The 25,726-nt window shown below is 47.1% G+C and overlaps 1 protein-coding gene across 4 annotated transcripts in view; it reads right to left on the bottom strand.

Annotated features, from left to right (window-relative positions):
- The window catches only part of LOC140459755 (cGMP-dependent protein kinase 1-like), an 88,983-nt gene extending 65,190 nt beyond the window's left edge, over positions 1-23,793 (bottom strand). For all 4 annotated transcript variants that reach the window (XR_011953860.1, XM_072554250.1, XM_072554253.1 and 1 more), the window contains exons 1-2: positions 23,429-23,793; positions 14,395-14,561 (exon numbers count right to left, since the gene is read on the bottom strand). Coding sequence is in view for 3 of the 4 variants with exons in the window: in XM_072554250.1 (XP_072410351.1) it covers positions 14,395-14,561; positions 23,429-23,757 (496 nt within the window). In the remaining variant the exon portion in view is untranslated. The remainder of the gene's footprint in view (positions 1-14,394; positions 14,562-23,428) is intronic.
- Positions 23,794-25,726: the final 1,933 nt, after the last annotated feature.

Here is a 25,726-nt window from a genome sequence, read left to right on the forward strand (position 1 = left end):
CAGAACAGGCCCTTCGGTCCACGATGTTGTGCCGAACTTCTAACCTAGATTAAGCACCCATCCATGTACCTATCCAAATGCCGCTTAAAGGTCGCCAATGATTCTGACTCTACCACTCCCACGGGCAGCGCATTCCATGCCCCCACCACTCTCTGGGTAAAGAACCCACCCCTGACATCTCCCCTATACCTTCCACCCTTCACCTTAAATTTATGTCCCCTTGTAACACTCTGTTGTACCCGGGGAAAAAGTTTCTGACTGTCTCCTCTGTCTATTCCTCTGATCATCTTATAAACCTCTATCAAGTCACCCCTCATCCTTCGCCGTTCCAACGAGAAAAGGCCGAGAACTCTCGACCTATCCTCGTACGACCTATTCTCCATTCCAGGCAACATCCTGGTAAATCTTCTCTGCACCCTCTCCAAAGCTTCCACATCTTTCCCAAAGTGAGGCGACCAGAATTGCACACAGTACTCCGAATGTGGCCTAACCATAGTCCTGTACAGCTGCAACATCACTTCACGACTCTTGAATTCAATCCCTCTGCTAATGAACGATAATACTCCATAGGCCTTCTTACAAACTCTATCCACCTGAGTGGCAACTTTCAAAGATCTATGTACATAGACCCCAAGATCCCTCTGTTCCTCCACCTGACTAAGAACCCTACCATTAACCCTGTATTCCGCATTCTTATTTGTTCTTCCAAAATGGACAACCTCACACTTGGCAGGGTTGAACTCCATCTGCCACTCCTCAGCCCAGCTCTGCATCATATCTAAGTCCCTTTGCAAACGACAAATGCCCTCCTCACTGTCCACAACTCCACCTATCTTCATATCATCTGCAAATTTACTGACCCACCGTTCGACTCCCTCATCTAAGTCATTAATAAAAATTACAAATTCTGTGATGAATAAAAGCAAACTCCTGCAGATGCTGGAAATCTGAAATACAAGCAGAACATGGTGGAGATACTCTGGTCTGGTCGTACCTGTGGCGAGCGAAACAGAGTTAACATTTCGAGGCTAATTTGAGTCTACTTCAGAAATCTCCCCCACCTCAGTCTGTTGTGAGGTCCCCAGCGTAGGTAAGATGGTGTGAGCCTGTGTGGGTGCTTGTATATGAACAGGCTGCTGTGTAGTGAAAGGTTTCAGGTTCTCAGGGCAGGTAAAAGGGGTGGGAAGGGGATGAAGAGGCAGAGTGTTGCACCTGATGAAGGTGTTAAGAGGCTAGGGTGGGCGTTTGGTCAATGTGCGATCTAAGCTGGGGTATCGGTCTCATAGTTACTCAGCAGTGATACTGGGTATTTAATAGTCTAACATTTCCTGAATAACTATTTACTAACTGCAGTGGAGGCCTTCGAGTTCACCAATTTAAGTGGAGACCTTTGGAAGGTTCCAGGTGCACAGGAATTGCCAGGTCGAATATTCAATTTCCCAGGCAATCCCATCGCAGCCTGCTACACTGGGGATTCTGCATGATTTCCACGTGCACATCCCATCTATGCGGCAGAAGCGAGCATCCAGCTGTTGGAAAATCCAGGCCATAAACTCACTCAAATCTCAGCTGCTCGCACCCTAATATACAGAGAATCCCATTCGCCGGTCACCCCTGTGCTCAGTCATCCCCACCACACTCAGAGATATTGGACTCTTCTCATTCCAGCTTCCTGAAGCGTCCCCTATAATAACCGCTCACTGGTGGCCATGTCTTCTGTTGTCAAAACCCTCTGGGACATGCGTCCCCCCCTCACTTTCCTCCTTTCAGACAGGCCTATAATTGGTCATATTTTTTCTTCATTCATTCATTCACAGGATGAGGGCATTTTTTGGGTCGGCCAGCATTTAACACACATCACTGATTGCCCAGAAAGCAGTTTAGGAGCCAACCCCATTGCTGTGGGGCTGGAGTCACATGTAGGCCTTCCCTGAAGGACATTAGTGAACCAGATGGGTTTTCCCGACAATCAACAATGGGATTCATGGTCATTATCAGAAAATGAATTCATCAAAGTTATCATTGAATTCAAATTCCACCACCTGCCATGGTGGGATTCAACCCTGGGTCCCAAGGACATTACCCGGGTCTCTGGATTAATATTCTAATGATAATGCCATCACACCATTGCCTCCCCTGATAAATGGGCGGATCGCTCCTTGGGCGGCACGGTGGCTCAGTGGTTAGCACTGCTGCCTCACAGCGCCAGGGACCCGGGTTCAATTCCCGCCTCTGTCTGTGTGGAGTTTGCACATTCTCCCCCCCCGTGTCTGTGTGGGTTTCCTCCGTGTGCTCCGGTTTCCTCCCACAATCCAAAAATGTGCAGCTTAGGGTGAATTGGCCAGGCTAAATTGCCCAAAGTGTTAGGTGCATTAGTCAGGGGTAAATATAGGGTAGGGGAATGGGTCTGGGTGGGTTACTCTTCGGAGGGTGGGTGTGGACTTGTTGGGCTGAAGGGCCTGTTTCCACACTGTTGGGAATCTAACCTAATCTTTTCGGCTCAGTGTTATACTTTGCTGCGCAAAGCTACTGCAAAGTTGCCTGGATTGTTAAAGGTGCTGGATAAATGATTGCTGTTTGGTGGGCAATTCAACATATTCACAGTAAAGTGAAAAGGGAAATATGTCTTATCCTTTTTGTGGCACCACGCAGGGTACAGGAGAGGGAAACAAAGCTGGCAGAGTGTCAGATGTGCCCGAACAAAGACTGGAGAAGAGAGAGGCTGTCACCAGCAGCTGCAACCTAAAATAAGTCGGACACCCTGTTGGTACCCATCCTCATCACAATCATAGACGGAGAGAGAGAGCTCCGAAAGGCAGTCAGCACAACCTGCGCAGACAGCTTTTTTCCCTGCAGGAGACAGCTGACTCAGACTGACACTGCCATCGCCAAGGTGCCCTCACAAACTGGCGCAGTTCTGCATGCAATGGGAGGACGTGGATTTTCCGGCAGCCTCGAATCTTACCAGTGCAGGACAGGGGTGAGTGGGATTGCCGGGCTGCAGTGACCGCGAAACCTCTTGACTCTGGGCTGCTGCAATCCTCGTCACGGTGACATGCCCTTTCCAGCTTTCTCCAGCAGCCACCATTCTGAGCTGCAGTCATAGATTCGGAGAAGTCAGCACAGAAACAGACCCTTCGGTCCAACCAGTCCGTGCCAACCATAATCCCAAACTAAACTCGTCCTGCCTGCCTGTGCTTGGCCCAGATCCCTGCAAACCTTTCCTATCAGGTACTTAGGTAAAAACAAGGACTGCAGATGCTGGAAACCAGATTCTAGATTAGAGTGGTGCTGGAAAAGCACAGCAGTTCAGGCAGCATCCGAGGAGCAGGAAAATCATAGCTACCTGGATTACACCTCTTCTCACCCTACCTCCTGCAAAAATGCCATCCCGTATTCCCAATTCGTCCGCCTCCTCCAGGAGGACCAGTTCCATCACAGAACACACCAGATGGCCTCCTACTTTAGAGACTGCAATTTCCTTTCCCACGTGGTTAACGATGCCCTCCAATGCATCTCGTCCAAATCCCGCACCTCCGCCCTCAGACCCCACCCCTCCAACTGTAACAAGGGCTGAACCTCCCTGGTGCTCACCTTCCACCCGACCAACCTTCGCATAAACCAAATCATCCAACGATATTTCCGCCACCTCCAAAAAGACCCACCACCAGGGATATATTTCCCTCCCCACCCCTTTCCGCCTTCCGCAAAGACCAGGTCAGGTCCACGCCCCCCTACAACCCACCCTCCCATCCTGGCACCTTCCCCTGCCACCGCAGGAACTGTAAAACCTGCGCCCACACCTCCTCCCTCACCTCCAGCCAAGGCCCCAAAGGAGCCTTCCACATCCATCAAAGTTTTACCTGCACATCCACTAATATCATTTATTGTATCAGTTGCTCCCGATGCGGTCTCCTCTACAATGGGGAGACTGGGCGCCTCCTAGCAGAGCACTTTAGGGAACATCTCCAGGGCACCTGCACCAATCAACCAAACCGCCCCGTGGCCCAACATTTCAACTCCCCCTCCCACTCTGCCGAGGACATGGAGGTCCTGAGCCTCCTTCACCGCCACTCCCTCACCACCAGACGCCTGGAAGAAGAACACCTCATCTTCCGCCTCGGAACACTTCAACCCCAGGGCATCAATGTGGACTTCAACAGTTTCCTCATTTCCCCTTCCCCCGCCTCACCCCAGTTCCAAACTTCCAGCTCAGCACTGTCCCCATGATTTGTCCTATCTGCCTATCTTCCTTTCCACCTATCCACTCCACCCTCCCCCCTGCCCCCGACCTATCACCTTCACCCCCACCCCCATTCACCCATTGTACTCTTTGCTACCTTCCCCCACCCTCCTCCCTGACCTATCACCACCACCCCCACCCCCACTCACCTATTGTACTCTCTGCTACTTTTTCCCCACCCCCACCCTCCTCCCATTTATCTCTCCACTCTTCAGGCACTCTGCTTCTATTCCTGATGACAGGCGTTTGCCTGAAACGTCGATTTTCCTGCTCCCCGGATGCTGCCTGACCTGCTGTGCTTTTCCAGCACCACTCTAATCTTGACTCTGGTTTCCAGCATCTGCACTCCCTGTTTTTACTTTTTTATCCAGTGAAAAAAGTCCCAGCCTATCCAACCTTTCTTTGTAACTCAGACCCTCCATTGCCAGCAACATCCTGGGAACTCTCTTCCGAACCCTCACTTGCTTTATATTGTTCCTGTATCTGAGCGACCAGAATGAGTCACAGTATTTCAGCAGAGACCTCACCAGTGTCCTGTACAACCTTTGACATGACTTATCAATTCCTATATTCAAAGGACTCAGCAATGAAGGCAACCATACTAAATGCCTTTTTAACCACCCTGTTGATATGTGAGGCAAAATTCAAAGACTTATGCGCCCGAACCCTTTGGTCTCGCAAAGCGAGAAACTGTCAAGCTCCACAGAGGATGGGGTGTGTCCAGGAAACGCAAGGCTCACCTTTAACGTCAAAAGGTCCAGAATAGAAGAGAGTATCAGTCATACTTTAGCTGGACAAATCCTTGGCTGGAGTCATGTGTGCAGATCTGGGCACACCATACCCGAGGAAGGATATACTGGACTGGGAGGGAATTCAGCAGAGATTTGACTTTCACAGTGGAGCTGAGGAAAGAGTGAGCACACTCGAATTGTTCTCCTTCACATTTTGAAGGTCAAAGAGTGACGTGGCTGATAAACCTGATATTACCTTGAACAGACAGAGAGAAACTATTTCTGTTGCTTGCGGAGTGCAGAATGGAAAGCAGTCGAAAAACTATCAGTAGATTTTTCAGGGTTGAAATGAGGAAACCCGTCAACACATAAAGGGTGGTACATATTTGGAACTCTCTTCTGCAGACAGCAATTCATGAATACCAGTTTGAAATGATGCACGTGAGGGGCTGGGCAAGATGGGTAATGCTGCAGGTCAGTCGTATCGAACTGAATGGTTGAAGAAGCTCAGAGGACAAATCGCTTTTCCTGTTAGAAAAGAAATTAAGGATCAAAATATGATGACAAAGTAGGGAAGTCTGCAGAGAACAGAAGTGGAACAATCAGATAAAGACACAGTACAGATCAGAATTAAGGAAAATATTCAAGAAACACTTGCTCTGAAGCCCAAGAGAAGGTGCAACGCCTGACGATAAATCTGACTGTGTAGAGTCATACAGTCAGCAAGTTTTATAGCAGGGAAATAGATCCTACAGTCCAACCCAGTCAGATATCCTAAACTAATCTATTCCACTTGCCAGCATTTGGTCCATAGCCTTGTAAATCCTTCCTGTTCATAAACCCATCGAGATGCCTTTTTAAGTGTTGTAATTGTACCAGCCTCCACCACTTCCTCTGGCAGCTCATTCCATACACGCACCACGCTGCGTGAAAACGTTGCCCCTTACGATCCTTTTATATCTGTCCCCTTTAACTTTAAAACCTAAGCCCTGGGAAAAAAATCTTGGCTGTTCATCTGATCCATGCCTCTCATGATTTTATTAATCGCAACCTCCGACACTCCAGGGAAAACAGCCCCAGCCTATTCAAGGTCTCCGTATAACTCAAACACCCCCAACCCTGCCAACATCCTTGTAACTCTTTTCTGAAACCTTTCAAGTTTTACAGCATCCTTGCCTCCTATAGATGGGCAACCAACATTGTGTACGGTATTCCAAAGGTGGACGAACCAATGTCCTGTAAACTGCAACACAAGCTAACACCTCCTTTCTTCAAAGCACTGGCCAATAAAGACAAGCGTACCACAGACCTCCTTCACTACCCTGTGTACCTGTGACTCCACCTCCAAGGAACAATGAACCTGCACCCAAGGTCTCTTTGCAACTGCGTGAGCCACATTGCCAATCTCTGCCAGTTGTGCTCACTGGGTGTCATCCATGGCCAGTGCCTTCATCGTACATCATAACAACGTCGCAACCACAAAGCACTGCAGAGCAACTAAATCACCTTTGACCTCAGTGTGTGGCTGACAAGCCATCAGTTGCTCCAGGCGTTGGCCGAGTTGCAGATGGACAGAGGACCGCAGCACCCTGCCAGTACCTGTTCCTTCAGTGCATCATACTCAGTCATTAAGGGTTTCATGCCTATTCACACCTCCTTAAACACTGTCTGGTCGTGCAGATAAGTTCAGACCTTATCCTGCTCACCAGTTTTCTTCCAAAAGACCATCCCAGCCTGTTCTGCCACATACAGCTGATCTTCAGTCTTAGTTCCCTCTGCTCTCAATCATACAGCTTGTTAACAGATCCTTTGGTCCAACTCATCCATGCCAACCAGATAGCTTTTAGATTAGATTACTTACAGTGTGGAAACAGGCCCTTCGGCCCAACAAGTCCACACCGACCCTCCAAAGCGCAACCCACCCAGACCCATTCCCCTACGTTTACCCCTGCACCTCACGCTATGGGCAATTTAGCCTGGCCAATTCACCCTAACCTGCACATTTTTGGACTGTGGGAGGAAACCGGAGCACCCGGAGGAAACCCACGCAGACACGGGGAGAATGTGCAAACTCCACACAGTCGCCTGAGGCGGGAATTGAACCTGGGTCTCTGGCGCTGTGAGGCAGCAGTGCTAACCACTGAGCCACCGTGCCGCCCATATCCTAAATTGATCTATTCCGATTTGCCAGCATTTGGCCCATATCCCTTCTTGTTCATACACCCATCCAGATGCCTTCTAAGTTTTGTAATTGTATTGGCCTCCACCACTTCCTCTGGCAGCTCTTTCTATATCAAGCTCCCTTAGAACTTAAACATCCACCAATCTCTGTTGTGAATCTACTCAATGACTGAGTGTCTGCCGTTCTCTTGGGTAGAAAATTCACAAGATTCACAGGCCACTGCGTTCAGAAATTTCTCTTTCTCTTAATCCTAAATGCTGACACCTTCTGCTCACCAGATGTTCCAGACTCCCCGATCAGGGAAAACTTCTTGCAATTTCCACGCAATTTTTCAACATTTTCTTTGAACAAACAGTCCGCTGATATTCACAGTATGTCTAAGTGTCAATGCTGAAGAGCAAAGTTACAGAGTGTCTGTGCGCATAATTACAAGGTGCAGTAAAAGAGATGACTTTGAGATGCCGGTGTCGGACTGGGGTGGACAAAGTTAAAAATCACACAACAGCAAGTTAGAGTCCAACAGGTTTATTTGGAAGCACTAGCTTTTGGAGCGACGCTCCTTCATCAGGTGGTTGTGGAGGTAGAGATCATGCTCACAGAATTTATAGTCAAAGGGGTCCAGTGTCATGGAGATGTGATCCAGTAAACAATCTTAGAATTAAACTTTCATTTTTTGTAATGGGGTACGCTGGTTTCTGTTCTTTGATAGGTAAATCCCAGAACTACTTTTAAATTACCTTACGATCTTGAGAATGTAATTTTTAAAAAGTTCTGGATTCACATATCAAAGAACATAAACCAGCATGTCCCATTCTAAATGATGAAAGATTAAATCTAAAATGGTCTACTGTATCACTGGACTCCTTTGGCTATATATTCTGTGAGCATGATCTTAACTTTCACAACCGCCTGACGGCGCTACGAAAGCTAGTGCTTCCAAATAAACCTGTCGGACTATAACCTGGTGTTGTGTGATTTTTAACTGTGTGTGTGTATTTGTGTGAGAGTGAGAGAGAGAGAACAAGCGAGTGAGAGACAGCAAAGGAGAGCTTCTCAATATGAGTGACAGACAAGCAGAAGACTGATTCATCTCATTTTAGTCTGAATGGGAACTGCATATTAAACTGGCAAAGAGACCAGCTCTGCTAATAAATGTACTGGTCCGTCCTGTAATTGCAATCTAATTGAATTTAAAATAGGTCAAATTTCAGCTCATCAGGGAGTCGTCGATTGCCTTTCAGACAGATCCATTACCCTTTTAGTATTTCGCTGGCGCCTAATCCTATATCTTGTTTTGATTGCTGCTGGATGCCAAATGAAAGAAAGTCAGAGAGAGACAGTCAGAGAGACAGATGACAGACACAAATGGGGGAGTGATAGACACACAGCGAGACAGAGAGGGAGGTAGAGACAGAAGTTGGAGGTGGGGGAAGAGGAGGGAGAGACTTAAGCGGCCGAAGAGTGAAAGGGGAGAGGGAGAGAAAGGGGGAAGAGACAGGGGGATGAGAGAAAGGGAGGAAGAGGGAGGGGGATGGGGGGAAGAGAGGGGAAAAAAAGAGAGAGCGAAAGAAAGAGGGTGGGGGCAAAGAGGAGGGGAAAGAGAGAGGGGGCAAAGGGAGGGAAGGGGGGTAGACACAAAGAGGGGGATGGGGAGAGAGGGGGCAGAGGGGAAAGAGGGGGGGCAAGGAGAAAGAGAGGGGGAGGGGGGGCAAAAGAGGGGGGAGAGAGGGCAGGAGAAGACAAAGGGGGAGAATACAATAGGGGGAGACAAGAAAGGGGGAGAAGAGAAAGGGGAGAAAACAATAGGGGGAGACGAGAAAGGGGGAGAAGAGAAAGGGGGAGAATGGGGGAGAATGGGGGAGAAGAGGGACAAGAGAGCAGGAAAGAGAGAGAGAAAGTGAGGGGGAAGAGAGAGAGAGGGTGTGAAGGAAAGAGGGAGGTGAAGAGAGAGAGAAAGGAAAAGAGTGTGCGCGAGAGAGAGAGAGAAGGGGAAAGTGGGGGGGAAGAGGGAGAGAGAGGGAAAGAGAGGTGGGAAAATGGGGGGGGGAAGAGAGAGAGAGAGATGTGAAAAAAAAGAGAGGGAGGGGAAGAGAGGGAGAGGCAAAAAGAGTTGAAGGGGAGCAAGAGAGTGAGGGGACAGTTAGGAGAGAGAGGAGTAAAGAGAGGGATGAAGAGAGACAGGCAAGAGAGAGAGAGAGAGAGAGAGAGAGAAAGGGAAAGAGAGAGAGAGAGAGAGAGAGAGAGAGAAGAGGAAGTGGGTGCAAAAAGAAAAAGAGAGGGAAAGAGAGGCAGGGAATGGGGAAGAGGGGGAGGGAGAGATGGAAAGAGAAAGGGAAGAGGATGGGGGAAAGAGAGGGGGGAAGATATCGGGGGAAGAGAGGGGGGTAAAAAAGTTGAAGGGGGAGGAAGAGAGAGAGAGGCGGGCAGTGAAGGAGTGAAGAGAGATGGGGGAAGAGAGAGAAGGGGAAAGAGAAAGAGAAGGGCAAAGAGACACAGAGAGAGAGAGAGATGGGGAAAGAGACAATGGGAAGGGCAAAGAGAGAAGGGCAAAGACAGGGAGAGAAGGGGAAAGAGAGAGAGAAAGGGAAGAGAGAGAGAGGGGGAAAGAGTGAGACAAGGGAAAAGGGAGGAAGAGAAAAAGAGAGGAAGAGAGATGGAAAGAAGTGGGGGAATGGGGGTGGGGGAGAGAGAGACAGAGAAAGACAGAGAGAGAGAGAGAGAGATGGAGAGATGTGGGGAAAGAAAGTGATAGAGGGAGGGGAAGGGGGGGAGATAGATGGGATCGAGAGAGAGGGCAAGAGAGAGGGGGCAAGAAGTGGGGGAAGAGAGGGGTGAAGAGAGGGTGGCAAGAGAGATGGGGGCAAGAGATTAGGACTTCAAGGAACAATTAGGGGAATATAGGAGCTTTCTGTTCCAATCATGGGATATGGGCATCGCTGGCTGGGCTAGTATTTATTATCATCTATATGTAACTGTCCTCAAGACCTTTGGCCCAACAAGACCACACCAACCCTCCGAAAAACAACCCACCCAGACCCATTCCCATACATTTCCTCCTGACTAATGCACCTAACACTATGGGCAATTTAGCGTGGCCAATTCACTTAACCTGCACATTTTTGGATTGTGAGAGGAAACTGGAGCACTCATTGGAAACTCATGCAGACACGGGTGCAAACTCCACACAGACAGTTGCCCAAGACGGGAATTGAACCCAGATCCCTGGCGCTATGTGGCAGCAGTGCTAACCACTGAGCCATCGTGCCGTAGTGGGTAACACCAGTTGTGTTTAGCCATGAGTTCATTAAAACTTGTCTTGTTTTAGCTTCAGGCCAAGTAGAAATAGGAGGAGGCCACTCAGCCCCTCCAGCCCTTTCTGTCAAGGTGATGAGCATTTCAATTCCATTCGACTGCCTTTGTTCCCTAAGAATCGATATGTTTGTATAGAACAAATCCCAACCTTGACAGGTTCAATTGCAGGTTCAAGCACCAAGACCCTGACAATGTAGAGGGGGAGAACAGAGAAGAAATATGCTTTTGTCTATAGTTCCATTCCTGATTTCCAGTGAATACTCCCATCAATTTGGCTCATTCATTACACTGCTCAGAATTCAGGAGGTAGCGATTGGGATAAGACATAGTGAGCCCATCGATTAATTCCAGTTGAGAGACAAACACGATAATTACCAACATTTTGCTCTAAAACAGTGTGCACTGGGCAAACTAAACAATAACATTGCCACCACTTCCCTGTACAGACCATGATTACTGGAGTGTTTTGTCGTGCAGCTGAATCGTATATACTCTGTCAGAACGATTTACTCACTTGTTTGCAGTGCTGTCCCAATAAATGTGCAAGTATTAGCTGCTTTCGGTCCTCAAATGCTTCACTCTGGCCTGCTCCTGTTTATTCAATGCCTCTCTTTGATAGCTTCTGTTCTCCAGCCTACAACTTGGTTACAGCACATTGTTTAGGACAGGGCATTTGAAAGGAGAGATGATGACTTTCCGCTGGCTGGAGCTTGCACAGAAACTGCATTAATAATGCATCCCTCCACTGTACAAGGACAAGACCTGTGTGAGGCTTTTGCATTGCTTCGGTTCTACTACTCCCAGGGAGCAAGGTGACTTCGTGAAATTCAACAGGGAGCAAACACTTGCACCAAATACATACAAAGCAAACACAGCAACATCATCAACCCTTGTTACACTTCAACATCAACAATGTGTCAGGAAATGGTTCATTTTCCTGCAAGGATTATGGGGAGAGATATCAGCTCTCTGGCTGCTGGAAGTCTCCTTTCCACAACATCACGATGGCTGCCTTCAAACAGGAATGGGTCGGCATTTCCTCCGTTGGTTTCCTTCACTCTGAACTCAGGAGTGCACGCAATGGTAGGACTGGAAGGAAAATGCTCCCAACACCCATTGAAAACAACACCCAGAACCTGCAATTGTCTGTTTTCAACCCATTACCCTTGTGCAAGCATGGTGAAAGGAATGTTCATTGCAACTCTTGTTAGCATTTCCCGTGAACAGCCATGCTCGCTCGGATGCGGTTCCACAACAGCGGCCAACTTCTGTGAACCTCATAGAGTGTTAACCTCAACCAATATTCGAGATACTTGACCCCGTTTTCACTGCACGTTCACATATCATATCAGAAATCCCTTTGGATCTTTGAAAAGGTGGAAGACGACTTGCTGTCCCAGATTACCACTAAGATGTCAGTGTGTGGCAGCACATACGATAGCGGGTCCATGAGAACGCCCCCTCCAAGTCACCTGTTATCCAAGTTTGGGCATATATTGCTGTTCCATCATCACTGTTGAGTCAAAATCCAGAACTCTCTCCCTAATAGCACTAACAATGCCATGAGTGAACTGACACCTCACAGACTGTAGTAATACAAGAAGGCAGCTCTCCACCAACCTTTCTACGGCAACTGAGTGCTCATTTTCTTGCGAAGTTCACACCTGAGTTTGTGCCAACTGTGGCTCAGATGGCAGCACTCTCTGACATACAACCTTCTGGGTTCAAGGCCCATTCCAGTTCAAAACTCAAGACTGACACTTCAGTGCAGTGCCAAAGGTGTGCTGCACTGTTTGAAGTGCTGCCTTTTAAATCACGTACTGAACCAAGCTCCAGCTGTCTCTTGGCATATTGCAGACAGACAATCCAATAACACTATTCAAAGAACAGACGGAGCATTCTGCCCATTGTCCCTCAATCAAAATTAGATTATCTGACCATTGTCACACTGCTTGGAAGTTTGATGTGCACAAATTGACTGTCACGCTTCTTACATTGCAACAGTGACAATGCTTTAAAAGTACATCATCAGCTGTAAAGCTGGTGAAAGGTGGGATTTAAACACAAGTGCTTCTTTTCCTTTTCATGCCCAGCATTGAATGTAAAAGAAAAACAGTTTTTTTCCAGTGCAGACACAATGGGCTGAATGGTCTCCTTCTGCAACGTAATATCTCTGTGACCCCAGAATTCAAGACTCCCATATTGTCGGAGGACCCTCAGGAACTCAACCTCTGTGCGTAATGTCCTTCCTCAATGCCCATTTAGTTTCTATATAAATAAGCTCAGACAGCAAAATGACCCACAGCATGCAAACATTTAAACACTGGTCCGTGTGCTTGCAATAAGAGATCCCTGACATTTATGGCTCATGCCAACTCTGAACAATACCCTCATGTATTTTTCATCGCACGTAGCAACCTGCATTGAACCAGACTGGGTCTATGAATTGCATTGAATGGAGTTGGTGAAGTGTTATATGCTACAATCAACTCAGTTTTGAGCAGTCCTGCAGAGATTCGATTCAAAGATAGGACAGCAGATAATCAATTGAAAACACTTAAAAGGATGAATTGGTAATTCTCAACAAGCACTCCGTGAGGGAATAAAAACACCTTCAGGCAAAGTGTTCTGACTGTGGCTGACAAGAGAAGTTAAAAAAAAAGCTTTAGATTTCACGAAACTGATCATGCTATCAAAAGGGGAGCAAGTCAGAGGACTGGGAGGATTAACAAATGAGCAAAGAGTGGCCAAGAAAATGATACAGCAAGGGAAAATAGAATGAGAGTTGACTGACTAGACATAAAACAAACCTGACTGTAAAGGAAGAGATAAGTGACAGAAAAAAGTTGGGGCTCTTGGCACACAGACAGGATGAAACGTGAGTAATTGAACAAATAATTAATTGGCATCTGCCTTCAGGAGACACAGAATAGCATCCTCAACGATGTGGGGAACCAAGGTCTGAAGAAAATGAGGAACCAGAGGACACAGCTTAAAAAAATAAGGGGTCGGCCATTTAGGACAGAGATGAGGAGAAACTTCTTCACCCAGAGAGTGGTGGCTGTGTGGAATGCTCTGCCCCAGAGGGCAGTGGAGACCCAGTCTCTGGATTCGTTTAAGAAAGAGTTGGATAGAGCTCTCAAGGATAGTGGAATCAAGGGTTATGGAGAGAAGGCAGGGACAGGATACTGATTGCGGATGATCAGCCATGATCATATTGAATGGTGGTGCAGGCTCGAAGGGCAGAATGGCCTACTCCTGCACCTATTGTCTATTGAGGAACTTAAGGATATTACTAGTAGAGTAAATAATGGGATTAAAAGACAACAAATCTCCTGGACAAGATAGCTTGTGTTTCTGGGTTTAAAAAAAAGTGGGGCCATATGCATGGATTCTGGAGCATTCTCTGCAATTGGAAAGAACCGAAATTAACCTTTTTATTCAAGGGAGGAGAGAGAGAAAACAAGTGCCAGCCAGCTGATAGCAGTGATCACAAAGATGCTAGAATGCATTAAGGAACATGTTACCAGATCACTTAGAAAGTCTAAATATGACAGGGCAGAACAAAGACAAACCGGTGAGAGGGAAATTACAGTTGACAAATCTATTAGTGTTTGAGGTTCTAACTACAAGTGTGGGCAATATGACTGGGGCTAACATATTGGCATAGACTGAGGATTGGTTAATGGACTTAAATAGACAGTAGGAATAAACGGGTCACTTTTTGTTGTCAGGCTTTACCCAGCCAGGTACCACAAGGATCACTTGTATCGGCGACATCGATGCAAGGACCGAGTGGACCTCAGCCGAGTGAATCGCCAGTGCCCGCTCTCCTTCTTTCGTTCTCAGTCGCAGATCTTTTCAAGACCCAGCAGCTGGAAAGAACTCCGTCAACTGCACGCAACGTTCAGATTTTGCATTCCTACCTTCCATTACGTACACCAGTGAGCCCACATCGCCCTCCTCAATAACGCAGCTGCCTTGGCTGTACTCCACCGGGTACATGCAATCCACAATCTCCTGAATCTGGGACATCTCCAAGTTCTTCATGAAGTCATTCTCCAAGATGGCTCCTTTGATCAGCTCCTTTGACCTGCACACAGAACCAGAGAACAGGATCTGAGATGGTGAAAAGAGGAAGTAACAGTGCACACATCTGCTTAACACCCAGTCACCTGGCGGCCTGTGGACACAAGTCTTGAGAGAATTATATTCATGACTCCAAGTGGCCTGTTTGGAGAGTTCCTGAGAAATGTTTGGGAACTGTCCAACATGCCACACCTTCTCTCAGTTGGTTGTCCAACACTTTGCACTTCGTATTGTTGTGTAATGTGTCACAGTACATCTAGAACAGACATGCTCCTGGCATCACCACTGCATCGTAGCAGATCATCAAAGGGTTTTAGCATCATATTCTCCCCATTTCGATTGTGACCATCTGAAGCATGAAATGCCGCTGAAAGCGTGCGGCTCATTGTAACTGAGGAAGGGAAGAGTCAAGTCAGGTTAAAATACCTGACAGGAAAGGGAAAATTCAACTCAATCCAGCTTCACGTCCCAACAGCAGAACTGGACAAAACCTGGTTCAACCAGATATGCAGCAGGTGACGAGAGTACGTTTATTGTGCATCCAAAGCTAATTAGTATTGCAGGAAAGAGTGGCTTTGCAATCTCAAGCACCAAATGGACAGCAACCTTTCAGGAAAGCAGCTCATTATCACCTTCTGAACAGGCAGTTAAGGAAGAGTGATAAATGCTGGCCCAGTTAATGACGGCCGTATCCATTTCAATATGGTGACTGAACCAGGAAGACAGTCTCCTTCAGGCAGAGTGGTTAGGATCCGGAAATGAGCTGCCTGAGATCCTGGGGGGGCGCTGCTGAACAAAGAGACCTTGGAGTGCAAGTTCATAGCTCCTTGAAAGTTGAGTCGCAGGTAGATAGGATAGTGAAGGTGGCCTTTGGTGTGCTTCCCTTTATTGGTCAGCCAATATATGGAGGAGCCAGTGTTGGATTGGGGTGGGCAAAGTTAAAAATCACATAACACCAGGTTATAGTCCAACAGGTTTATTTGGAAGCACTAGCTTTCTGAGTGCTGCTCCTTAATCAGGTAGGGTTGGACTATAACCTGGTGTTGTGTGATTTTTAACTTTATTGGTCAGAGCATTGCGTATTGGAGTTGGGAGGTCATGGTGCAGCTGTACAGGACATTGGTTAGGCCACTTTTGGAATATTCTGTGCAATTCTGGTCTCCCTCCGAAAGGAAGGGTGTTATGAAACTTGAAAGAGTTCAGAAAAGATTAACAAGGATGTTGCCAGAGTTGGAGAGTCGGAGCAAAAGGGAGAGGCTGAACAGGCTGGAGCTGTTTTCCCAATTGCATTGGGGGCTGAGGGGAGATCTTACAGAGGTTTATAAAATCATGAGGGGCATGGTTAGGGTAAATAGACAAGGTCTTTTCCCTGGGGTGGGGGAGTCCAGAACTTGTGGGCAGGGGTTTAGGGAGGGAGGGGAAAGGTTTATAAGGGACCTAAGGGGCATGTATGGAATGAGCTGCCAGAGGAAGTGGAGGACGCTGGTATAATTCCAACATTTAAAAGGCTTCTGGATGGGTATATGAATAGGAAGGGTTTAGAGGGATATGGGCCGGGTGCTGGCAAATGAAACTAGATTAACTTAGGATATCTGATCGGCATGAACAATTTGGATCAAAGGGCCTGTTTCCACGCTGTATATCTCTATGACACTATGTCAAATTGTCATTCCTTGGATCTGCAAAGGTTTCAATTGAAATCTTGCTTTCCCTTCCCATCGACTCCCAATTCACTGACATGCTGAAGGAGTCAAACAAGCTGGAATTCTTTTCCATGTCATTCCTTCGGAGAGAATTCCAAACGGACCAAGTTGCCCCCTATTCAGTCCCAGCAAAGTGAACTCTGACTCGGCCTAAATGCATCATAAGGAAAATGTTCAGCCAATACCCGATGTCAGCCAATACCTTTCCACTCAGACCTGGCAAGGTGCTGAGTAAACAGACTGGACAGAGCCAATAGTGAATGAAAATTGACAATGGTTCACTATTGTGCAATTCAAGTTCCATGTATTGTTTTCACTCTCTTGTATGCTTACTGAGAAGTCTTCCACTGCAGGCTACACTTGATGAAACTAAAGTGCACTCTTTATATACAGAATTAAGGCTTCACTCGAATTACTACTACAACAACAACTTTGGACATTTTACTAACTTGCATGTATTTTATACACAAACTGTTGCTGGTATTAGTATCCTAAAGATAGGGGATAGACTTTACTCAAATTTACTTCTGGAAGCACTGGTGACTAGATAATTTTCTGCTTCAAATATAATAAGCAACAGCGATGAAACTGTGTCGATACAATGGGTCTCATTACAGGATTTTAGCAATACCTAATATGGCAGAAATGTCCTCTTTAATCAAGAAATAATGTGTGTTAGCCTGCATCAAAAACGTCAGTCAGAGGATTTCAGGTCCACAATGGTGTCTCTTTTCTTAACATAAGAATCAGCTCCCTCAGTCAAGCAGTGTCCAATTTTGATGCAAGACGGGACATTCTCAGCAAAATTGCCTTTGGCCTAATTTCACCTGAACTTTCTGAACAACCCTGGTTTGGATAAGAGAATCTCAGCAGCATCACGTCAGATCTATTGCTGGGCCATCAATGTCATTTGTGGGTGGACATCTTTGTGAACTGTGTTGGGACCTCTAAATTTCCCTGCATCTAAAACACTGCCTCTGTTATACAGCTCTCATCCCATTAGAGTCATGGAGACGCATAGCATGGAAACATACCCTCTGGTCTAACTTGTCCATGTCAGCCGGATATCCCAACCCAATCTAGTCCCACCGGCCAGTACCCACTCCATATCCCCTTCCAGATGCCTTTTAAATGTTGCAATTGTACCAGCCTCCACCACTTCCTCTGGCAGCTCATTCCATACACGTACCACCCTCTGCATTAAAAAGTTGCCCCTCAGGCCTCTTTTATATCTTTCCCCTCTCACCCTAAACCTATGCCCTCCAGATCTGAGCTCCCCCACCCCAGGGAAGAGACTCTGTCTAGTTATCCTATCCATGCCCCTCATAATTTTATCAACCTCTACTAGGTCACCCCTCAGCCTCCGACGTTCCCGGGAAAACATCCCCAGCCTATTCAGCCTCTCCCTATCGCTCAAATCCTCCAACCCTGGCAACATCCTTGTCAATCTTTTCTGAACCCTTTCAAGTTTTATAACATCCTTCCGATAGGAAGGAGACCAGATTTGCACACAATATTAGAATGCTTTTTCTCAATATCTCCCCTTTCTAAGTGCTTCCAGAAATTGATCAGCTGCAGAAATTGATTTTCTTCAATCAAATTATCTATCTTTTCTTCTTACACCTTTTTGTCACAAATTGATTTGGTCTCCACATCTGTACAATTCTGTATTTGACTACCTTTTGCCTTGTGTCAGAAGCAGCAAAATTCTCAAGTTAAATTATCACATTTTCTCAATGCAATTGTCCTTCCCGCTCAGTTGCAGGTGCAGTGTTTCAGTTACATTTTATGCCCCTTGTAAATGTGCTACTGTAATCTCGGTACAAAGACAAAGTTCATTTTGCACAGAATTGGAAGCAACTCTGGCAAATATATTCACTGTGTGCATAATTATTCAAAAGAGAATCAAAGCTCATAGCTTCTGCAGTTTTCAGGATGGGTACATGGACTGCAGGAGACAGTACTGCTACGGACGTGTGCTGATTCAAAGCAACTCAAAGACATCTGTCTGTCACTTTAAATAAAAATAACCCACTGCGAGGCACTTATCACTTGCAGCAAAGGTAGGGGCAGCACTGTGACGCTCTCCCTTGTGATGATGGAGTGGCTGGAGGCAGGTTGACGACACCAGAAATGATCAAGCTGTGGCAGTGAGCAAAGGAGTGAAATGGGGGCCAGGAGAATGCTTTCTGGGAAAGACAAGAAACCGATAGAATAGAAGCCATCATATGGGATACTATCTGAGAACCAGTCATCAATGTGTTTCAGTCGTTTGCAATATTTCTGAAGCAAAAGCAAAGAGCCTGCTTTTGGAATAACAGTAGGCTGTTGCAGTGAACCTCAGTCTCCGTGCACCTTTTTGCAATGGCAAGCTCACCAGGATTTGGTAAGCTCACCAGGATTTGGTAACCTCCCAGGACACCCCCCCCCCCCTCACCCCCCCCCCCCCCCCCCCCCAGAAGTGTGATGAGGATAAGTCTAATATTCTCTGTTCAGGTTCAAGAATGAGCATTTGGGGGTTCATGGCGATACAAGCTCCAGCACATCAGGACAGATGTTCTTTGGGGAGTAGGGGGGGGCAGATGGGGGTTTAATTCAAGGCATTAAAAGGCTGCATGTGTATGTGCCCATATGCAAGGTGTGGTTATCCCCAAGTAAAGAGCAAAATGAGGACCACAGAGCAGTTGCTCCCTTGTTGCCTAACCGAACAGTTATTTAACAACTAATTCCACAGGCTCACCACTCTCTGGTTGAAAAGAGGTGCCATCAGCAAATGTATGAAGATGGATGCTTTGGTTTAAGATGGCATCTAAAAGGTACCATATGCATGTGGACCAGAAGTGGGAAGGGGGCCAAAATTTAGATCCTTTGGGGATATTTGAGGTAACGTTACGGTCAGGGAAATTGAAGTTTTGCAGCTGATTTTCTGGCCATGACTGTGTACGTAAGTGTGTAACCAAGGAGGTACGGTCCCACCCACCAGAAAATTGGCCATGACTGTGTACGTAAGTGTGTAACCAAGGAGGTACGGTCCCACCCACCAGAAAATTGGCCATGACTGTGTACGTAAGTGTGTAACCAAGGAGGTACGGTCCCACCCACCAGAAAATTGGCCATGACTGTGTACGTAAGTGTGTAACCAAGGAGGTACGGTCCCACCCACCAGAAAATTGGCCATGACTGTGTACGTAAGTGTGTAACCAAGGAGGTACGGTCCCACCCACCAGAAAATTGGCCATGACTGTGTACGTAAGTGTGTAACCAAGGAGGTACGGTCCCACCCACCAGAAAATTGGCCATGACTGTGTACGTAAGTGTGTAACCAAGGAGGTACGGTCCCACCCACCAGAAAATTGGCCATGACTGTGTACGTAAGTGTGTAACCAAGGAGGTACGGTCCCACCCACCAGAAAATTGGCCATGACTGTGTACGTAAGTGTGTAACCAAGGAGGTACGGTCCCACCCACCAGAAAATTGGCCATGACTGTGTACGTAAGTGTGTAACCAAGGAGGTACGGTCCCACCCACCAGAAAATTGGCCATGACTGTGTACGTAAGTGTGTAACCAAGGAGGTACGGTCCCACCCACCAGAAAATTGCAGAGAGGTTTTTTAAAACAGGGCAGTGTGGGAAAGGCTCCACAGTGAGCAAGAAGGATCAAGAGTCTAGCTTTGTTAATTATTTTGATGCTGTGCACACACGTATTCCTTTTGGAAAGAAGACACCTACAGAGCATCCCGCCAACAAAGAACACAAATATGCATATCCATCAGGTCAGCCACATTCATGAAGGAAATCTCCATTAATAGACTGATCTGCTAATTCTGGATTGATGTATGCACATGTGAGATAGTCGTTTCACAAATGATGTTCAGCCTCTACACAAGTATAAATCATGTCTGACACATTATTTTTGGAACACTTCTGCTAGATTTTTAAATAAAATTAGGGAAATAAAAACAATGTATTTTTAAATGATTTTCAATTTTAAAAAAAACAATAAAAATGTCTTGATTTTTTAAAAATTAGTACACCTGATAATTCTCCAAAGAAGTATTAAGATTCATATTAAAAGGAAGAAGTCCCTGGAACCCAATTGTTCATCTCAATCATTTATCCATGGGTTCATTGAGTTCAGGAACTTTATGGAAGGGAGCATTTTAATTCTCTGTCTTAAACTGTTATCCAAATTAGATGAAGTAAATAAAACATTAAAGGAAATTAACACATATTTTGTTGGGCAAGGGTTCTAAAGGTTATGGGATTGAGGCATAGAGATGATGGTAAAATTAGCCACTGAATGACCAAGTAGACTTATGGAGTTTCTCATGCAGGATTTACACTTCCCTAGATTCAATGGGTCAAATGGCTTACTTCTGTTCCTACATCTCATGTTCTCCCAGCACTGCCAGGCCAAGATAAGAGTAACGCTTTGTTAACCAACAACAAAAAACAGAAATTGCTGAAAACGCTCAGCAGGTCTGACAGCATTTGTGGACAGAAATCAGAGTTAATCTTATGGATCTAGTGACGCTTCCTCAGAACTGGTGGTAGGTCGAAAAACGTCAGTTCATATGCAGAAGGATGGGGCAAGGAGTAAACAATAGGCAGGGTTAGAGCCCAAAGAGAAAGAAGAATGGTTTGACAAAGGAGTGGATAACGATCTGGCGAGGTGAGTGAATAGTTGTTAATGGAGTCTACTAGTGGCTAACAAGAGTGTGTAATAACAGACGATGAGATAACACGGCCTGGTGTGTGGAGGTTAGGGTAAGGATATGGGATAGCTCAAGTCCTGAAGTTATTAAACTCAATATTGAGTCCAGAAAGCTGCAAGGTCCCTAAGTGCAAAACGAAGTGCTGTTCTTCCAGCTTACGCTGAGCTTTCAGTTTTGATTTAATGAAGCTCTCTTTACATTGTCCATTAAACAGTGAAATTTCTTGTCTGAGGACAGTGAATCTATGGAATTCATTACTGCAGAGAGCTGTCAAGGCTGGGTCGTTAAGATATATTCGAGGATGAGACACATTTCTAATCAGTAAGGGAATCAAAGATTATGGGGGAGAAAGGAGATCAGGATTATCACAATCAGCCAGGATCTAATTGAATGGACAAGCAGCTTGATGGGCTGAATGGCTTACATCTGCTCCTATGTGTTATAGTCTCATCATCAGACCCTCGAGTGCTGTTGGTTCAGAGCTAAATAAACAACATCTGAAATGGTGGGTGCAAATCAGGAGGTTGCCACACAACCTGCTCAGAGCTGCTTTCAGCTTGTAGTCTTAATGGCTGCACCACCCCCCCCCCCAACCGCCCCCCCCCTCCACCAGTAATTTATCAAGACAACTGATCCTCATTCAACTAGATGACGACATTTCTCAAAGTGTTACAATGGGTGCGACATCTACCCATTTTAACCACATGCCTGTTATTAATCTCAAGGTCACTTAAAAATAAATGTAAGAAGGAAATATTGGCTCCTGCTGGAAGTTTCTTCAATGGAAGAATGAAACAAAACGGTCTTGTTTTGCCTCTCAGCAATATGCCAAACCTCTTTTGACAGCCGCTTCGAAACACACAGCCTCCACGCCTCCCAGGGCAATAGATGAAAGGGAACACCACCCCCTGCAAATTCCCTTCCAAGTGACACACCATCCGCAACAGACCATCTGTTTTATTCAACACATACAAACCCATCAGGTCTCTGTTGGCTCTTTCAAAACATTGTTCAAGTAGCAAGTTTTGAGAAGATTTGTAGCTCAGGTTGAGGTTCTGGATGCTGAGCTGGAAGGTTCATTTTCATTCAGCTCCAGCTCAGCGAGCAAACCCACATCCAGTTTTCAAGTAGTCCCCCTCCCCTGTTCTTTCTTCAAAGCCCTTCAACTGAATGATTGATCTGTTGGAATCTACTTTAACCACATTTCCAAGCTGCGCACTCTAGGTCAGACTTGTCAAAATAAGATATTCTCAACTACTTGCTGGGTTGAATGCTAATTATTTTAATCTGGGAAGTTTCCTTCCCTTAAAACCCATTCATTTTGTTTCTCTCTGCTCAATCATTTCTGCAGAACAAGAGAATAATTCTGACTCTGCTTCTCTACTTCCCACAACTGCAATCCCAGTTACCTTTCTGGCAAATCCTCTGCACCTTCTTCAAAGCCTTGCATCCTTATCCCCTCCAGAAATGCAACCACTTGGTTCTTAATGCTGTCAATATAATTTTCTTAAAGTTCCTGCTGGTTGTCCTGTGCACTGCAGTTTGAGCCCTGGCCTCAAGTTAAGATGACTCAGCATCCTGGTGGACAAAAGGTAGGAATTCCTTGGATGCAGAGCGGACAATAGATAATTTTCAAAACAAAAGGGACAGTATCCATACTCTGCAGGCTCTACGCGATGATAATAAGTTGTCTAAGTAATGGCTGTGAAAAGGTAACCGCAGAACAGACTAGACTGAGAGGAATTGGTTGCGGGTGGTGGTGGGGTGTTGGGACGGAAGGAGGCATCCATGAGCACCTCCAACAACAATACTCCTGACTGTTCCCTCTGCCACCATCGTGCACCCTCCCACTCAAGCCTCCTCCACTAGCTTGATTCCGTTTCGATTTCCCAAACCAAATCCCCACTTCCAGACAACTGTCAGTGACAGGAATGTGCCATCTGCATGTCAACTCAGCTTCATCAAAAACACTGCAGGAAACACAGGGGTGAGGAATCATGCCCATTTGTGCCAGCCCCTCCAATCCAAACTGTGATTCTTCTTAATGCCGTGAGATGATCAGGTTGAGATCGACTCAGCCAAAGTCATGACCCTGCCACATTTTTCAATACTGGTGCAGTGTTCAAAAATCATAAGCAACAAAGCTGCCAAGTGCCCAGGTGTCATTGCCCTTTAGCAGCGAGGCCCCAGTCCAGTGGAAAATGCTAAGTGTCCCATCGGTAGCTGGAGGTATTAGGGTGGGACCACTTCACCATGTGGTCACTACCGTGGGCAGCATTTTCTCACTCACCCACATACAGCGTCCCACATGTGGGATATCCACTCCCAGACTGGGGTGGGGGGGGAGGGGGCAACGTTTGCTCTGGTACATTGCTTTAGTTTGAAGGCAGCTTTGGTACAGGTGGGGTTTTTGTTTTGGTGGCGGGGGGGGGAACTGGACGCAGTAACTTACTGTGCACTCTTGGAATAGCAAGACAGGGTGACGTGGCTGATGTCCTGGATGTCCAAAGCGGTGGGCTCTGCCGAGATCGCCTGCCTCTTGGTCCTCTGCTGCTCCTGCAGTTGGCTGCTGCTGCTGCTGCTGTTGGGCTCGCCCGGGCTCGCCGGAGGAGCAGCCGGCCGCAGGACCGAGCGGTACTTGTCCAGCTCGGTCTGCAGCTTCTGGATCAGCTCGTCCTTCTGGTCCAGCTCCAGCTCCAGCTCGTCGATCAGGGCGTCCCTCTGCCTCAGCTCCTCGATCTTCTCCTGGAGGGCGTATTGCAGGTCCCGCAGGGTGCCCATTGCTCCCTGGGCGGGGGTGGGCAAGTTGCAAAATCTCGTCCGTTCCCCCCCCACCCCCCACCCCCCCTCCGCCTCCAGGACGAAGTGCAGCTCCGTCTTCCAGCCAGGCGCAGCTCAGGAAGCATTGAGCATTCTCGATCCTCTCTCTCTCTCTGTGTCAGAGCAGCCCCTGGCTCTTCCAGGTAACTGCCTGAACGCAACTACATTCCCCGGGGGGGGCGTCCTCTCCAACCCGCTGGCCAGAGCCAACAACTTCCAGTTAGGTGCAAAGGAAAAAAAATCCTCCGGCGAATTGAACAGTCTTTAGATCCCCCCCCCCCCCCCCCCCTACAAAGCTCAGTCAAACGCCCGTGCCGAGTCCAGCGAACTCTTAGGCACTTCTCACCAGCCCGTCCATCCCCCCCCCCCTGTCCCAGCGGAGAGCCTCAGTCACCCCGTCCACTTCGGGAGAGACAACGAAACAAAAACACAGGAAAACAATTGCCCGAGGGGAGGCTCTACATGGTCGCAGGAGGTTAACAGGAGGCTTCCAGATGAATACAGGCGCGCCGCTGCGTTGTGGAGGCTCGCTTTCCCTCAGCAGGATGCGAGGGGAAAACCGAAGCGATGGGCGTTGAAGGGGTGGGGGGGAAGCCCGGGTGCGTGGTGTGACTGCTGAACACACACACACACTCACACTCTGACGCACACCCTCACACACTCTCTCACGCACACCCACACTCTCTCTCTCTCTCACACACACACGCACATACTCTCTCACGCACACCCTCACACACACACACTCTCACGCACACCCTCACACACTCTCTCACGCACACCCTCACACACCCTCACACACTCTCTCACGCACACCCTCACACGCACACCCTCACACACTCTCACTCTCTCACGCACACCCTCACGCACACACTCTCTCACGCACACACACCCAGAGCGCAGTAAAGAAGCTCAGACAGCGACACGAGTGTACATTCAGCACTGGAGCAGTGGACAGTTCCACGCATCTGCAGGCGCCCTCCTCCAGGCCAGGGGTGCTGGCTTGGTCCTCAAACCCTTTGCCCCTCTCCACACGCCACGGTCAGAAGCATCCCGTATTTGGCCACAGGAGACGATAAGTGGGGTGCCTGCCTACCTTCGCCACTACCCGATGAATTTGGGAATCATTTTCTGAGCGGTCACTAAAGTTGGACATTGGAAAGGTGGTGGCATCTAGGGTGACGAGTTTGAATCAAACCATGGCAGATGGTGCAACTCAAATTCAATAAAAAGCTAGCCTCATGTTGACCAATGATGACTACCATATAACACTATCTAATTCACCAAAGTCCTTTGCAGAAGAAATTCAGTGATCACTATCTGGTCTGGTCTACATGTGACTCGAGATCCACGCAAGGTGACTGACTCTAGGCAATCAGAGTTCACTGACAAACATGGGCACAAGTGATGCCCACATCCCCTGAATAAATAAACAAACTTCTCTCTCACTCTCTCTCGAGCAATGTTCAGGATTAATTATCTGTTTTTCTATTCACCACGTGACTCAATCAATTTATCATTTACGTCCCAAGGAAATGGGCATGGGGTAGAGAATGAGAACTTTTAAGACATTTGAAGTTCAAAATCTTTTACCTTGGAATTAGAAAGCTCACACATCCCAGCGATCAGAAATATGTGCAGTCTTTACCAGAGGTGAGGTCCACGAGAGCCTAAAAGGTGTCAACCAAAATATCAGTCTTTTTTTTAAAAGAAACTAACTAACCCAGTGTAGTTCCAGCAGTTTAGTACATCAGTATTCAGACATGTTCACAGAAGGTGTCTGCTGGAATTCACACAGACTGGTTAGGAAACAGACCATGCTAGAACTACATGCCCTCCAAACAGAAGGAGTGCATCATACAATGACTTAGATGACATACTTCAATGACAGCTTTCATGCACTAAGACCTCACAAGGTCCTTCACAGAAGCAC

This window comes from Chiloscyllium punctatum, chromosome 35, assembly GCF_047496795.1.
Source record: "Chiloscyllium punctatum isolate Juve2018m chromosome 35, sChiPun1.3, whole genome shotgun sequence".
Lineage (NCBI taxonomy): Eukaryota > Metazoa > Chordata > Chondrichthyes > Orectolobiformes > Hemiscylliidae > Chiloscyllium > Chiloscyllium punctatum.